Source organism: Haliotis rubra, unplaced genomic scaffold (genome assembly GCF_003918875.1).
Source record: "Haliotis rubra isolate DU_JTF1 unplaced genomic scaffold, ASM391887v1 Scf366, whole genome shotgun sequence".
Classification (NCBI taxonomy): Eukaryota; Metazoa; Mollusca; class Gastropoda; order Lepetellida; family Haliotidae; genus Haliotis; species Haliotis rubra.
In genome coordinates this window covers 900950-919220 of record NW_025767042.1, presented here as the reverse complement: position 1 = coordinate 919220, position 18271 = coordinate 900950, and the positions used below count along the sequence as shown (strand labels likewise).

Below are 18271 nucleotides of genomic sequence, written 5' to 3'. Positions count from 1 at the left end.
GTGTGGGTTCGAATCCCAGATGGGACTCAACCCAACAAAAGTACAAGAATCTGTACCTAACTGTGAAAGTTGTAATCCCAACAATAACGTGTTAAATTGGTACAAGTGCTATTACTTGTTATTGCCCACACTACTGGGTTATTGTTGCGATGTTCATTGTTTATATTCATGTTAAGATTATTCTTGCCATTAACTGTGACGTTTCTGAAACTTTGAGACATGAATGACCTACTTCCCCTCTGTGTTATCCAGCAATATATTGTTCCAGTCGTTCAGGAAAATGTTTGATTGTGTGTTGAACATGAATAAACAAGTACGTTCCTGATTGTCTTGTATTATTTTCCAGTAATGTGCATGTTTGTCTACGTGGCCCTCAATCTACCAGTCCTCTGAATCACTCCAACTTTCTTAAATGTAATTCTGACTGCTTCCGTAGTCTAAGAGCATCTGCCAAGCCATTTGTTGCCACATAATTTAAGCACCTTAAATACACACCTGCTGTTTCTTTATATAGGTGATTGGTGTGCCAGATGACATATGCAGTATTTTGAACCTTCAGTAACAACTGAAGGTGACAGATAAATTCGGCAGTAACCTGTGTGAAACTGAAAAGCCATGGCCACGACACCAGAAATAACACAACAAACAGTTTCAAGAAAGAGTTATTAAGTTCTTTTGCTTAAAAATTATGTATTTTCAGTATGTCCTCACTCAATAACAAATATAGGTCACAAGAAATGTTCGTATGTGCAAAAATATTGTTACAAAGGCAAGAAATAGGAAAACAAACATTAGATTTTACTATTTTGATTAAACATATTCCCTCAGTGAAGAATATACAGCAGATCCATGTCTTCCTTTTCATCATATAAGTTGATATCTACTGATATCTATACATGTCAAGAAGTAAGGACAAATGTACACAGTGTTAATAAGTCAGACAGAAAGTACAGTGAGACCCCGGATATCCGGACACATTCGCTTTTGCGTAAATCTTCTAGATAACTGTATATTCGGATATCTGGATTTCTGTCATCCTGGCTTTGGAGTTGAAACGGTAGCGAGCATACACTTCTGGTTTAAAATCACTTCCAAAACAGCATGGTCGTTTTGATTTGCCAATTACATGTCTCTCAGTGTTAGACAGGCCTACTAATCACCACCAACACCCTGCTGATCGGTCATTAATCTGGATCAGCAGACCTTGTCTCATGTCAAGACACTTGGGACACTCGCGCTTCACTTCACACGGTCAGCGGAAGATCAAAGCTTTGTGCGGATAAGTGTGTCAATTTTGTGTTGATTCTGCCGGTTGGTTTGTAAAATTTACCGTCCAGAAACAGAAACTGCATATCCGTTATAGACTGTCACTTTTATAATGTACGAGATTGTGTTTTTATTAAAATTGACCGGAAGGCGAGGTTTCCGGATATTTGGGGTCCGGGTATCCGGGGTCTCACTGTAGTTCCGACACAAAAGGTCACTTCACTCAAATCTTTGGGTACTAAACATCCACCATGTTTTCCATTCCCGCTGAAGCAAACTTAACACTTACTACCATTAATGGTAGACAATCAGGTAACTTTTGGATATTTGCATGTAGGTATGGCAGCTCTCATATCAGTTGACTTGGGTATGGATTATACAAATTTAAAGCCTGCGTGTACTGGAGGAATACTGGTATTAAATGCTCGTGTCTTTTGTGATTCTCAGTAAGATCTTTTACTCCAATATTAATACCTCCTTGCATGAAGATCCAATGAATGAACTGAGGTAGGTCATGTCAGGTGATATTTCTAAACAGCCAATCAGCTTTCAAGCTTCTAAATTCATGTTACACGTGAGTGAAGCTTTCGGAGCAGCATATTTGATTTCTCAAACATGAACATAACTGTTCAGTTCCAAATGGAAATAACAAAAGCTGTGCCATCACTTTTGTTACACCTCTCACTGTAAGAGTGCCATGGCATATCTGGACCTGATCTGTCTAAGGTTCCCTATGGGTTTATCTGTTACGACCTTATGTTTGACTGACTGACTGACTGACTGAGTTCAGTTTTACGCCGCTTTTAGCAATATTCCAGCAATATCACGGCAGGGGACACCAGAAATGGGCTTCACACATTGTGCCCATGTGGGGAATCGAACCCGGGTCTTCGGCGTGACGAGCCAACGCTTTAACCACTGGGCTACCCCACCGCCCCTCCTTATGTTTGAAACGTGTTGAGACACAGATAACAAGTTGGTTTGTAAGTTTTACGTCACTTTGCAATATTCCAGCAATTTCATGATGGATGACACCAGAAATGGGCTTCACACCTTGCACCCATCTGGGGAATCAAACCAGGGTCTTGGTGTGACAAGTGGACACTTTAACCACTAGGCTACCTGACTAAAGTGTTACATATTGGAGTAAAATATTTAACTTTTGCGAAAATTGTGTTCTTTGAACTGGCCATGACTACTGTCAATGATATCACAATGAGATAGTTATGTTTTTGCTACTTCTTCCAGAATGTGCTTCCACAAACTATATTCCTGGGTCTTCTGACAGACAGCAGTGCAACACTTTTTCATTTTGTATCACAGTGCAATATTTCACAGAGCCCTTCTTTCAACAGGATGTGGTGTCAGCTTTCTAATATCCAGTGAAAGAGCTGATATTTCTGAGATTAGCAGCAATTTGTATCACATTTCATATAGTTTGTCTTATCATCTCAAGACTTGAGCCTTTCATTTTGTCCAGCGACCATATCCTGGTCTAATGCCACGTGAGTTGATGACATCAACGACGACGCTGTGTTTAAACTCGTTCCACTCTCGCTTCAGTTCCTGCTGAATGTATTCCTCCTCAATGTCACCCTGCAAAACAGAAGCTGACTGGTTACCAAGGCAACAGACAAACAATGACTCAACCATGTTCAAATCTACCTCGGTACATCACCAAATCATCATATATACCTTGTCGCTATGTTCTGTTGATCACTGGATTGTCTGGTCCAGATTCGATTATTTACAGACTGCCGCCATATAGCTGGAATACTGCTGAGTGCTGCATTAAACAACAACCAAACCATATCTACCTACCTTGGTTAAATCCCCAAACGTCCTTGTATTGGACTGCTTGAACAGCTGTACTGTAACTTCATCAAGTTCTGAAATAAAAAAGAATCTTGAAGACCAGTAAAAGGTTGCTCGAGAAATACCTCACAATCACTGATAATTATAAAATTCCTCCTCTCCAATTACTGTAATCGTATATATTTTCACGGGGTGCAATCTTCGCGGAAAGTTCACCAAAGACCTGTTAGCGCATTTGTTTTTTCGCGCATTTCAAACACCTGAGTAATGGTATCCATCACAAAGTTTTCACAACCGATAGACATGCAATGACCATAGCTAGCTGCCATAATTGAATCATGTTTACTAAAACAATCAGAGAGAGGGGTGGGATTATACTTGTGTCAACATGATAACACCTGTCCCATATGCGAGATTAACTGACAACAAATTAAGGAAGAGTGTTTACCAGTACTTACGATAATTAAACATAGAAATCATAAAGTAGTGTTTGTTGTTTATGAACACGTGTTGTTCACATGGTCAAATCACTGATTGGCTGCATTAAACAAATTGCATGTTGTTCGTACTTGTGTATTTGTCTGAATTTTGTCAGGACTTGACCATGAATATTTCGCTTGGTATGATTATTGACGCACAATCTTTTTGAGCTAAAAGCGCGAAAATTAATCCCACGCGAAAATAACTACGATTACAGTACTTCCCAAGGGATCCCCTTGCTACACACCTAAATCCCAAACCGTTCTTGCACCACTCTCTCTCTCCTCTCAACCAATTCTACCCAACTAGTTCTCTTGCTACACACCTGCTATCCGCTCTGGTTTGATGATGCCCAGTTCAATATCTGTTGCCGTGACAATGGAGCATGTGATTGGCTCATCCAGAAGCACGCTCAGTTCAGCAAATGAATCCGAAGGCTTCAGTCTTCCCATGACCACCTGTTTTGTTTTCCGTTCCTGCAACAAGACATGGGTTTGAGAGTGTCTCGCTGCTTCTGTGAACATCTGGTCTGATGCAGTTAAATGCAGCATATGTCAGACAGATCCTTCCACTATAACTTTTGTATTTTCAGATGCAGATAAGCATGTTTTCATATTTGTGACTTTAATAAAGTATGCAATACATGGAAACTGCATTTGGAACGGACACCATTAATGGAATGATGATAAAGCTTTTTGGAAAAGGAGCGGTGCATTTTGGGAATTTGGTAATTCCAATCCACGAATGGGACATACTTTTGTAGAAAATATAATGATGTAATAGGTTTATTACAGTTATACACTAGTCTCAAGTTCTAATTGCCCTTGGCATGTACTGTAGTCCCAAGAAGGGATACTGAAAAGGAGATTACCTTCTGTCCATGATGGTTGCGGAGAGTCTGTAGGACGTCGACCTGTCGCAGCACATGGCACTCCCCACTTTTGATAAAGCCGATGAATGGAGACTTGTAACCCTCCGACACAACCACTGGAACAACATACATCAGGACTCGCCAACAGTGTTGACATGTGCAAACATGTTTCATATAAGGCTGTTAAGGTGTAATCATTAACTTGTGGGTGAGTTGCACCTTATGTCACTTTAAGTACTGATTCACTAGTGAGGGTAAATGGAGCATGGAAATGGGTGAAACTTCTAACAATAATTAGGCTCAAGTTAAATATGAAATAATCCCACCTTAGCAGAAAAGTTTTTAATAGGAGCTATCTTATCACAACTTTTACCAATATGAAATTATGACTGTGTCGCCATCAGTAATATGACCCTGCCTATAATGTGACTACATGTACAGACATACAGTAAAAGCAAACTTAAATACCCTGTTTGTACTGACATCGAGACTGAAGCACTTCAACAAAGCAAATAGCTGTGCAGAGTCGTGTCCCTTGGTTGTGGATTCAAATCCTGGTTTCCCTTATGCCTGCACAATATCCCTGCCCATGGGTTCCACCAATTTCACTGTACAATTTGGGGTTTTCCTCCTATATCAAGCTCGCATGATATAAATGGACTACAGGTAAACTTGGTGTCAAACCCAACTCACTCACTGATTGTAATAATTAAGCTATAAAAATGCTCCTTGACACACAGTACCTGTGTTTGGCGGGTAAGTCATCCACTCGATGAGGTTAGCTACTTGTATGAGAGGCTGGCGGGGCCACACCCCATACTGCTCCCCTGACAGAAGGACATTCAGTTTCTCCGTGTGCTCTCGCTGACGGATTTGCTGCAACAGATAGAGTGTAGTATTAGTCACAATGAAAGATTGCTACATGATTTTTGTCCAGTTATATTTTGAATTTTGGTATGGACCCTACACAAAGAAGAAATCAAACTATGGCATTATTTAACATCACTGGCACATCACCAATCGTGATGTTTGCATGTACATATCATTTTTTCAGTTCTACCGAGACATATCTGATTTTTATGGCACATATGTGCATGAAAAGCTTTTCAGAATCTGTAGACAGGTTCCTGGCTGCCTTTGAGCTGCGAAAGCTTTATGAGGCGAGGTTCCACCTGCATGTGTTCGGAAGGTCGCGGGTTTGATCCCTGACCGCGTCATACCAAAAGACGTTAAAATATGGTACTTGTTGGTCCCCGCCTGGCGCTCGGCATTAATGGGTACAACAAGGACTGGTCGGCTTGGAGTCAGTATAATGTGTCTGAGTGGGGTATTCATGCTTCACTGCGGCATGATATCTCAGTGAGCTAGCACTATAAAACCAGCTTCAGTCTGGGCTAGTACAAGCAGCCGCGCATACACATACACCTCAACTGTGGGCATGTTTATAATGTTACTTCCATCTACTGTGACTCACCTCTATGACCCTGTTGTAGTCAGAGACAGATATCTTTAATAATTCAACTGGGGTTTCATCTGTATTGACACTCAGCACTCTGAAGACAGGCAAGGTCATATAAAGGTCACATTATTGGTCACAAGAGAGATACAGGATTGGTCACATAAATGTTGTATGATTGGTAACAGGACCGTTCACATAGGCTCATAGGATTGGTCACAAATACAATGTAAGTCACAGGACTAGTCATGTGAATGTCACATAAAGGTCAAATGAAGGTCACACCAACACCCACGTACTAGAGCCGAACATTGGCAGATGAAATAATCATGTTCAAATATTTTTTAGATCTGGAACACAGGAAAATTTCTTTGATCTTTCATGGGAACATAACAATTTTGCAAACTATCATCAGATTAAAAGTATCATTTTTCTAAAACTTCTAAACAGACATGTTAATGCCCAAATCATATGGTCAGTCACCTCTATCTCTCTACTGACATGTCCTTCTTCTACTCCACCAGTAGAAACTACTCATTAAATATCCAGTTCTAACAGTCCATGAATTATTTGTATTAACTCTGTGATCTATAATCCTGAACAATGGTGTAATTTTGCTTACTTGGTGTTGGCCGATCTGTCCTCAATCTTCACCAAGGTGCCAAAACATTCACCTACTTCAAGCTGCAACACAGAAACACATATGGCACACAACACACCTACAGCCATATGTTCATAACAAAACTCAGGGACATTTGTGACTATGTTGTGTTATATGAACACAACGATTATTAACATACAGAATCACAATGAGTGAGTGAGTTTAGTTTTAAGCCGCTTTTAGCAGTATTCCAGCAACATAACGGCTGTGGACACCAGAAATGGACTTCACACATTGTACCCATGAGGGAAATTGAACCCGGGGTCTTAGGTGTCACGAGCGAACGCTTTAACCAGTAGGCTACCCAACCACGCCCTACAGAAACACAGGGCATCACAGATTAACTATGGTAACATGAAACAACAGGGAGTTCTTTAAAATCCTTTGTGTAGAATATATGACGATACTTCCCGGAAGTCTGTTTAGGGATTTACTTTCTGGTTTTCAGATGGACCTTGAGATAGTTAAGAAATAATTTTTTAATAATACTGGAAAAAGATAATTTTGCATAGATTCTTAAAAAAATGAATTGTTCACTGATGTACTGGTTGTTGTGATATAGATGTGATTTGAAAAAGAAAATGGTTTAGCTCCTCATTTCAAACAAAATGTCTTGAAACAGTGACTGAAATATATTCTGTGCCTGGCAAAGAAAAACATTTTCATTCAGAAGAAGTTTCTCATCACTTCCCTAGTCATGAGTTGGTGGATGCATAAATGCTTTTTTACATTCAAGATTAGTTCTCATGCTACTAGTACAACTGCTACTTGGTCAGCAACAAATCTATACTGCAACCTACCTTCTCATCAACCTCTTCTTCTATTGGCGTGGGTGAGCGGAACTCCATCTGGGAGAAGTGGATGTTAAGATAAGGCGACGTCAAAGGCAGGACAGAACCCTTCAACACCATGTGCAGACCGGAGTTGCCGAATACTGAAAAATGTTCACACCCTTCAACACCATGAACAGACCAGAGTTGCCGAATACTGAAATATGTTCACACCCTTCAACACCATGTGCACACTGGAGTTGCCAAAAACTGAAACATGTTCACACCCTTCATCACCATGTGCAGACTGGAGTTGCCGAATACTGAAAAATGTTCACACCCTTCAACACCATGAACAGACCAGAGTTGCCGAATACTGAAATATGTTCACACCCTTCAACACCATGTGCACACTGGAGTTGCCGAATACTGAAACATGCTCACACCCTTCAACACCATGTGCAGACTGGAGTTGCCGAATACTGAAACATGTTCACACCCGTCAACACCATGTACAGACTGGAGTTGCCGAACACTGAAACATGTTCACACCCTTCAACACCATGTGCAGACTGGAGTCGCCAAAAACTGAAACATGTTCACACCCTTCAACACCATGTGCAGACTGGAGTTACCAAAAACTGAAACATGCTCACGCCCTTCAACACCATGTGCAGATTGTAGTTACTGAATCACCTGAAACAAGCTCACACCCTTCAACACCATGTGCAGATTGTAGTTACTGAAACATGCTCACTCCCTTCAACACCATGTGCAGATTGTAGTTACTGAAACAAGCTCACACCCTTTAACACCATATGCAGATTGGAGTTACCAAAAACTGAAACATGCTCACGCCCTTCAACACCATGTGCAGATTGTAGTTACTGAATCACCTGAAACAAGCTCACACCCTTCAACACCATGTGCAGATTGTAGTTACTGAATCACCTGAAACATGCTCACTCCCTTCAACACCATGTGCAGATTGTAGTTACTGAATCACCTGAAACATGCTCACACCCTTCAACACCATGTGCAGATTGTAGTTACTGAATCACCTGAAACATGCTCACACCCTTTAACACCATCTGCATATTGTAGTTACTGAATCACCTGAAACAAGCTCACACCCTTCAACACCATGTGCAGATTGTAGTTACTGAATCACCTGAAACATGCTCACTCCCTTCAACACCATGTGCAGATTGTAGTTACTGAATCACCTGAAACATGCTCACACCCTTCAACACCATGTGCAGATTGTAGTTACTGAATCACCTGAAACATGCTCACACCCTTTAACACCATCTGCAGATTGTAGTTACTGAATCACCTGAAACAAGCTCACACCCTTCAACACCATGTGCAGATTGTAGTTACTGAATCACCTGAAACAAGCTCACACCCTTCAACACCATGTGCAGATTGTAGTTACTGAATCACCTGAAACAAGCTCACACCCTTCAACACCATGTGCAGATTGTAGTTACTGAATCACCTGAAACAAGCTCACACCCTTCAACACCATGTGCAGATTGTAGTTACTGAATCACCTGAAACAAGCTCACACCCTTCAACACCATGTGCAGATTGTAGTTACTGAATCACCTGAAACAAGCTCACACCCTTCAACACCATGTGCAGATTGTAGTTACTGAATCACCTGAAACAAGCTCACACCCTTCAACACCATGTGCAGATTGTAGTTACTGAAACATGCTCACTCCCTTCAACACCATGTGCAGATTGTAGTTACTGAATCACCTGAAACATGCTCACACCCTTTAACACCATATGCAGATTGGAATTGCCCAAAACTGACACAATAAGCTCACTCCCTTCAACACCATGTGCAGACTGGAGTTGCCGAATACTGAAACATGCTCACACCCTTCAACACAATGTACTGTCAGCATTCTTCCAACTATTTCACAGAAATTCGTAAAAATATCCAATGGTTGACATTATTAGCGATGCTGACAACAACACTGCAGTCAAGCGTGTCTGCACAGACCACATGATCCACTTGTTACCTATTACAACTGACCTAACTGATACACCAATTCTAACCCACAACAGGAAAGTAAACAGCTCTTACTTGTGAAGTTTTCCTCCTTCCACACCTCGAGCTGGGCGACCACACATAACTCCTTCAGAACATTCAAGGGCACGCACTGGGCGAAGAACGGAAATGTTCGCAGAATAGAAAACACCCTGTCATTGTCTGCTGCTGTCCTCTCAAAGGGACTGAAAGACAAGTATACATGGTCCACAGTTTGAAAGAGATATAATGGATTCTATCTCAATGTTGAGTGAACATGGGCAAAAGAAAAGATGTGAAAGATCAAAGGAATAAAAGATAAATTGTCAGCATGATAATTATTTTCTGCAAAGAGCTTGCTTGTAAACAAAAATATGATGATGTATGCGAGTAGTTATTATCCAGAATCTTGTGTGTCAGATATTTTGTAAAACCAAAATGTTCCTTCAATAAGCATAGATCAGACAGACAACAGAACAAAACATCGATGCAAATTTCAAGACAGCTCAAATAGGTCTCATCATCTTAACATAGAGTTGTTCGTACTTTTGATAACTCGGGTCATTTTTTTCTGTATGTACGTTATACAAACCTAGTTGCTATGTCCATGCACCTAATAATCCTATGAAGGGCATACAGACACACCCGTGAAGATCTGGGTTAGAATTTGTATGCAACTGTCATCCTAACCCAACTGCATAGATTGATGCTCTTGCTGTTGACCATGGGACTGTCTGATACAGATTTGATCATTTACAAACAGCTACCATGTAGCCGGAATATAGTGCTGAGCCTTTAGCAGCGTAAAACAACATAGACTGACTGACTGACTGAGTTTGGTTTTACGCCGCTTTTAGCAATATTCCAGCAATATCAAGGCGGGGGACACCAGAAATGGGCTTCACTCTTGGTACCCATGTGGGGATTCGAACCCGGTTCTTCGGCGTGACAAGCCAGCGCTTTAACCACTAGACTACCCCACCGCCCCAAAAACAACATAGAAACAAAGCATACAGAGACACCTATACGTACAGTTTCCTGAGAATCCTCCGCAGGGTCTTGATGTTTGCTACTCTGATAGCGTACGGGTCCTCGCTCTTACGCTCCTTGTGGAACATGGGGAGATAATCACTGACATTGTGAGACACAGCGCGGGTCTTTACTTCCTTCTTAACAGGTTTCTTCTCATGTGATTCACTTCCTGTTGAAGAAGGAGCAAGATACAGAGATTACTACATGGCTGTCTGTCAGATACCATATATCTTATGGGGGTTTGCACACACCCGCCCTCTGGATCTGCCTATGCATTAACTCATCCAGAGTTATCTCCCTTGAATAACAAACAGATATGCTCTTTTACATTTGATAAACTGCATTTGATAGTTGTTCAGTTTCAAGATGACATTACGATATCATTGTATGTTAAGAGATTCAGCATTTCTAATTAAGGTATATGAACGTTGGCCATCAGTGACCACTCAGAAACAAGTATCAAAATGTAGGGTAAGGTATTCAACTTCTCACAGCTGAACGTGCAATTGCTGTACCCGACATGGCGCCAGCGGGGTCACAAGACAAGGGCAAGGATCAAACCACAACCATCCTTCCTCCAAGCAGACACTCTATCCACTACACCATGGTAGCTGTATCCAGTGTGCGAATTAGCCACTGGCCCGCAAGCTTGGGGCTAGTAAAAATCCAGTCGGGACAGTTAATCTCCACAGTCACTGGCCTGAGCATCCTCGATAATCTCCAGGGCATATGTTATGATAACTCTCCACTATACCCTGGATGCATCTATGGCTAGACCCGATGTTTTTATTACCTCCCTTTGCTGGCTCTGCATTCTCACAGTAGCCAGCTAAGCCGCCATTACAACAGAGCTTCCAGTGTCAACAAAAATAGCGGTCACAGTCGCCAAAGTTTGTTCGCAGTGCAACTCAGATTTTGGGGGAAAACATACAAACTGACAGGTCTGAAACTTTAAAAACCTTTAAAAATAAGAGTATTTGCAACAATATAATATTGTGTTGACAAGTTTAATCGGTTAGATCATTTAAAAAGCGAAAGAGAGTTGTGATTGGTACGCTCAACTTCCCAGCGTAGACACCTGATTGGATAAAAAGCCAACCAAGGGAGGTAACAAAATCATCGGGCCGAGCCGTAGATGCATCCATGGTATAGTGGAGATTTATCGTAACGTATACCCTGGAGATTATCGAGGATGTGGCCCAAGTGGCTAGTAAATTTTCATGGGGTTATTTTTTAAAAATATCACTCTCAGACTTGTTAAATTATAATACACTTTTATATCATGCATGATTATGGCTTGATAAATGATGGTATTTACTTTTTGTAATCTTTTGCTTAGTTTCTACACCCAAATTTGGGGCTTGTGAATTATTTTGTGGGCTTGTAACTTTCAGCCATAACTAGCCCGACTGGCTAGCAAAATTAGGAAACTATTTCACACACTGGCTGTACCCCACATGGCGCCAGCAGGGCAACAACAAGTACCATCTTTTATTACCCACGTGGTCAACGTATGGGTAGTTGCATACTAATCTCGTACGTCACACGAGTGTCGTATCGCGTTGACCTGTGTCGTAACGACTTGACCTGAGATTATAACGATTTGATTGGATAACCGATGACCTCTCAATTAGGTCACATTCTGACGTAACTATTTTTTCATTCTTAACAAACACGTGAATTCATTCATTCTGCAACTTAAATGCATTGTGGGAATGTAAATATTGTGAACGTTGCCGTGTCGCTGTTTAATTGCTAGTCGAACTGAGACATTATATCCGTCGAAAAACATAAAAGCAATGTTTCCACCTGTGATGTTAGCCGAATGAAGCTACTGCAAACCAAGAAACGAGGTGCAACGGAGTAGTTTACTGTAGGAGGCTGTACGAGGCGATGACAACTGACATGCATCGTGGCGTCGGTTACCATGGCAGTGACGTCATTACAGTGTGACGTCATGCTAATATTGTACTACAGTACAACACTCTTCCCCAACCTCTTTATGAAACCGGTTTCGGTTTGAAACCAAAAAATAACAAAAATATGCTATTTTGTCAATTTAATGCATGTAAGAAGTGGGTAATAAATAAAATACCACACTCGGTCTCATTACATACGAATTATATGAAACTCGTGACCTTCTTATGTTATCTGACCTCGCTTTCGCTCGGTCAGATACCATGGGAAGGACACTCGTTTCGTATAATTCGTATGTAATGAGACCTCATGTAGTATTCTCTATTTACCCTCACATGAAGGGACTACTGCTGTTATAGAAGGACAAAGTGGAATGATAGCTCGGCATGGTACTTACTTGTAGCTTTATGACTCACACTCAACGTTGAACCCCGATTGGCACTGTAACAAAATGTCAATGAAATTTTATTTTTTTTAAATTCATAAATTTGAATTTAGGAACTTGTCATTTATGAGAGAGAAGGGAGAGAGAGTCAAGGTGTCTTGAAAGAATACTACACATTGTTTGACAACACATGAATTAATGTTCCATAAAATGGTCATGAGTGGGGAAGGTTGACAAAATCAGATAGTCCAAACCCCCACACTCATCTCCCCTAACCCTCCCCACCCTCACTAAAATTATGAGATTTCTGAAAAATGTAAAACATCTGAAGCCATGTTGAAAATCAAAAGAAACAATTTTTAGAGAATATCCATTAAGCTGTATGATTACAGATTACCTACCTATCCTGAGTAAAGGCATGGTGCCTTTGGCAAGGGACTTAGAGCAATCACTGATTCATTCATGAGGGAGTAATAATTCCCAGTGAGTTATCCTATATATTACTCATTGTGAGGTGAGGTGAGGTGAGGTGAGGTGAGGTGAAATTGGGTTTAACGTCGTGCTTGAGAATATTTCGCTCATATGACAACGTGCATGTGGTGTATGTGTATGTGCGGCTGCTTGTACTAGCCCAGACTTAAGCTGGTTTTATAGTGCTAGCCCATTGAGATACCATGCCGCAGTGAAGCATGATTACCCCACTCAGACACATTATACTGACTCCGAGCCGACCAGTCTTTGTTGTACCCATTAATGCCGAGCGCCAGGCAGAGACCATCAAGTACCATATTTTAACGTCGAACCCGCGACCTTCCGCTCTCTGGGCGGATGCTCTAACCACGACACCACAGAGGTGGCCTATTACTCATTGTAACTTTATGAGTAAATCCACATGATTAGCCCTGAGAAAATGAAGTCAGTACTGTCCAAATAACATGATGATATCAATGTGTGATGACACGGATGAGTGTTAGATTACATGAATGTGTGTTGTTCAGTTTAACCAGTTTGGACTGAATCGTTTATTGCAATCTACATCTTCAGGTCACTGAGTGCCACTGAGAATAAACAATGTTGTTTTTTTATATTTTCTTTGTTGTTTAATGTCACACACAGAAATATTCCAGCTATAAATAATTAAGTCTGGTCCAGACAATCCAGTGACCAACAGCATGACCATCAATCTACGCAATTGGGATATGATCATGTGTCAACCAAGTCAGCAAGCCTGACCAACCAATCACAATCGCCACATATGACAAGCATGGGTTACTGAAGACAAATTCTAACCTGGATCTTGACTGGCGAATACAAAATATGAAAGGCATGTTAAATAGTGTGAAACCAGAGCCACAAAAACTGCAATCACTAGTTGGTCAAGATGGGCAGTCTTTCACAGAGCTCATATTAGCATCTGTAGACAAGAAGCTGAGAGGTGTAACTGGTAGTGTAGGACTGACAACTAACTGTATGACTGCCCCAAGGAAAGCCATGAAATCACAGCATTTATTACCCATGTGGTCAACGTATGGGTAGTTGCATACTAATATCGTACGTCACACAAGTGTCATATCGCGTTGACCTATGTCGTAACGACTTGACCTGAGACTCTAACGATTTGATTGGATAACCGATGACCTCTCCGACATTATATCCGTCGAAAAACATAAACGCAATGTTTCCACCAGTGATGTTAGCCAAGTGAAGCAGTTGCAAACCAAGAAACGAGGTGCTATGGAGTAGTTTACTGAAGGAGGCTGTAACGAGAGGCGATGACAACTGACAGTGTGACGTCATGCAAAAGTGTACGTCAGAAAATTCTTCCGCAACCTCTTTATGAAACCGGTTTCGGTTTGAAACCACAACAATACCAAAACTACGCTATTTTGTCAATTTAATGCATGTAAGACGTGGGTAATAAATAAGATACCACACTCGGTCTCATTATATACGAATTATACGAAACTCATTTTCGCTCGGTCAGATACCATAGGAAGGACACTCGTTTCATATAATTCGCATGTAATGAGACCTCATGTAGTATTCTCTATGTCTCGTGATTAATGGACAGAACCCAAGACAATATCTCACCTTCTTTTCTCAGCGTGGATTGGAAAGCCTAACTTCTTGGGAGGTTTGACAAACATCTTGTGGTAGTTGGCCATGAATAATTGATGTGCTTCCTCTGACGTCTCATTGTTGTCTCTGAATGTGAAGGTGCAGTGAAATTTTATGGGATATCATTTTACACATATTAATTTCTTCATTAAAACAGAAGGATAGACAGAGCAAGGCAAGGTTATACTGAATGCAACATTATTACATGCTGTATGCTTACAAAATGAGGATGCACAAAATGATTTTCAGTTCAAAAAGACAACAACCAAAATGTAATTGATTGTTTCGTTGTAAGCATAAAGACTTTTAAACATATTCTTTACAATATCTTAAACACAGACGTGATAAAATATTGTGTATTTTGTTTTCATTTTATGTTAGAGTCTGATAAACACAACTGTTCAAATGTATTTTTTATTTAATTTTATGGGGTTTTTTATCAGTCATTGCCGTAAACCGACTGAAAAAAATATAAGGATGTAAATCCTCCTCTATCATACATCTGTGTATGAGTATAAGTTTTCTGAGCATTCATGAGCATACTGTGATATGATTTCAGTATAATTCTTAGAATCACAACACATTTTCATGCATTATATCCCTATATCATTAATGAGTGAGTGAAGTATAGTTTTCACCACTTTTAGCATTATTCCAGCAATATCACAGCTGGGGACATCAGAAATGGGCTTCATATATCATTAATGAGAGCCACCGCGAATAAAACCCTGTTAAGGGAATATCTGGTGGCACTGCTGGAGCAATCGGAAAGACTTTCACAGTGATGATGAAGCATCCCCACCTGTGACAACATGTGTAGAAGGTTTAATTTAAAACAAAAAATTGAACTTACTACTTACTTGTTCTCTTATGAGGTCATCATAATCCCATTTTTGGTGTCCCCTGCGTGATAGAATAATGTTAAAAGCGGCATAAAACCACACTCACTCCACTCGTCATAATCCCATAATGGAACATTTATTTACCTGTTCTTCATTCCATTGATGCTGCATAATTCCTGTAGTTTGTCATAGTCTATAACTGGTGGTTTTTCAATTACAGGAACTGCAACAACACAACTCATACAATTAATATCATTTATATCACTGAATATTAAAAAATACCTATTATTTTCTATAAACATTAATATATATGTCATATGTGCATGCAATATGATTCGTTTTGTTAGCTATGAAACATAATCAAATACTTCTTTAAAATTTCATGATTGATTATCTAAATGCAATAATGGTCTCAGCTGGTTATTCATGCATGCATCAGTGCTTACGTTTGTGTTGAGTTTTTCTTGAATCTCGTACATTCCACGAAAACGTTTGAGGGTTTGTCATTCCGTTTGACGAGCGCCATAATTATTCAGAGATAGATATTGCTCTTCACTGAAATCACAAATCAATTATCTATTTTCTTCGTCTTTCAAACGGGCACCTGTATCCACGCCGCCATGTTGTTTACACCCGTGACTAGGCACGAAGCCTCGGCAAATCTCGCGGCTTTTGGCCAAACTGGGACTCGGCCAACTGTCAATATCTGTGTCACGATGTACGAAGTGGAAGGGGCGCCTAATTCGGATTTCGTTTGAGAAGGACGGTGATGTAACTCGTGACAGGTGAGTCAGCTGCAAGTGTTGAGAATATACATTACTAAAAGCATACAGCAACAGTGAAGACAGCTGTTGGCGGATTAACGCTAAGCTTTGACATTTGATTGCACCTGTGAAACCTAATCAATAATTGACGCTCATCAAAGAGCGCCGGTCATTGAATCATTACACGGAGTACGTCTCGGCACAAGGCTAACACGCAATGCAGATGTAGAAATTAGCTTGTGTTAATCCCGTGACACACATTCACGCGAAATGATTTACCTTCGCAGAGACAGATTTAGAATATCTTACTGAAAGTTTACTGTACAAATGTTTCCTCACGAAAGTCCAGCTAAGTACTCGAATGATTTTTTGTTCATTTGTAAACTGAGATGTCTTTTTGAAAAATCCATGTACTGTTTTAGTTTGATTTTTTTTCTTATTTCTTATTTTTTATTCAAAAAATAGGTCTAAACCTTAAACCCAAACCTTTAGCGTTCTTATACTTATTTCAACAACTGTTAAATACGAAACATATCTCATAACTTTCATGTTAGATGTATATACGTTTAGATACATTCATATTCAGTTGTCAACATTGTTTAAAGAGCTACATAAATCTATTAAGGATTGGTTATAGTGACATTTAAAGAATATGTAAAAAAGCAGTGTTGTTAATTGTAGCAATGTGTATGTATTTATACCATGTTGCTTTATATAAATTGTTAGATAGGTTGTTTTGAGTAGGAAGAAGACTTGTTTCCTACTTTTCATTCAGCCTCACATTTGATAAATGAAGAAATAATTTCAGAGTTGGTTTGAGATGAATTACATGGGAGAAGTTTGTAAAGTTTATTATCTCAAAATCCATGTAATTATTTTGAAACTGTGTGGTGATTATAGGACAAACAGTTATCATTCTTCAAATAATGAAACTTCCCATCGGAGATAAATTTTGGATTCAGAAGATTAGGACTGGTGTAGTATCACTGCACAATCCCACAAAACTATAAAAAAAAATATAATTGACTGGCAAAATTGTTTTTGTGAATCCATTCAAGCTGTCACAGGTTATGAGTTATGTAATGCATGACCAACAGTATTGAATTGTAATTGAATTCAGTCTCTAATGATGCTTAAATACTTCCAGCATGTAACATACACCATTGTGATCCATCATGAAACAGGAAGTTATCAAACCAGTCATTGTGAGAGGTTGTTAGATGCTGTCTTTGACGTATCATTGTCCACAGTCTCTGTTTAAGAGCGTAATATTCTCTACTCTGTTCTGCCTTAATACAGAGGTACAGATAAGCTGTTTATCTGCGTAAATTATGCAAAATATTCATGTGAAAACTCAATTCCTAATAAGTTCAAGTTTAGCGCCTACAAGTACACTTGTATTTTGTAAATACTCAATAAATGTAATCTTACATGCGTGCACACAAAACTGTCAAATCTGAGCTTGCTTACTGGTGGATAGATAAAATAACAGGTATATTGAGAGGTTCTATTTCAGGAAATAAACTTGGCAACTTGCAATCTTTAATAACTTTTTCTCATATTACAGATCAAATATAAAACAAACACTAACATTTATAGCATTTATTGGCAAAAGATTATTTTTACTATTAATGGAAAATGGCAAAATACGCAATTGCATTTGAGTGAGGTGAGTACAATTTATTCGGTTACTCAAAGGAAAATTATGATACCCAATTGAGATAAACACAAGCGAGTACATAACTCAATGACCCAAAAAGTTATCTGTAGCTCTGGTTAATACCTCCCACCTCTTGTCTGTGAGGCTAAATTAGATGAATTTCTTACTAAATTTGCCATCACCCCTATTT

The 18271-nt window shown here is 39.7% G+C and overlaps 2 protein-coding genes across 2 annotated transcripts in view; one reads left to right on the top strand and one right to left on the bottom strand.

Moving 5' to 3' along the window:
- Window positions 1-2211: 2211 nt before the first annotated feature.
- Window positions 2212-16183, bottom strand: LOC124285696 (cyclic nucleotide-binding domain-containing protein 1-like). The gene is given in 15 exon segments (XM_046721975.1): window positions 2212-2862; window positions 3088-3155; window positions 3887-4037; window positions 4433-4548; window positions 5176-5308; window positions 5907-5985; window positions 6511-6572; window positions 7350-7483; window positions 9421-9569; window positions 10396-10564; window positions 12710-12753; window positions 14789-14902; window positions 15802-15880; window positions 16104-16155; window positions 16157-16183. Coding segments are annotated over 15 exon segments (1506 nt in total). The 3' UTR covers window positions 2212-2733.
- A 191-nt stretch (window positions 16184-16374) lies between these two features.
- The window catches only part of LOC124285694 (cyclic nucleotide-gated cation channel beta-3-like), a 239839-nt gene continuing 237942 nt past the window's right edge, over window positions 16375-18271 (top strand). Inside the window, exon 1 of the mRNA XM_046721972.1 lies at window positions 16375-16442. The gene's annotated coding sequence lies outside the window, so the exon portion shown is untranslated. The remainder of the gene's footprint in view (window positions 16443-18271) is intronic.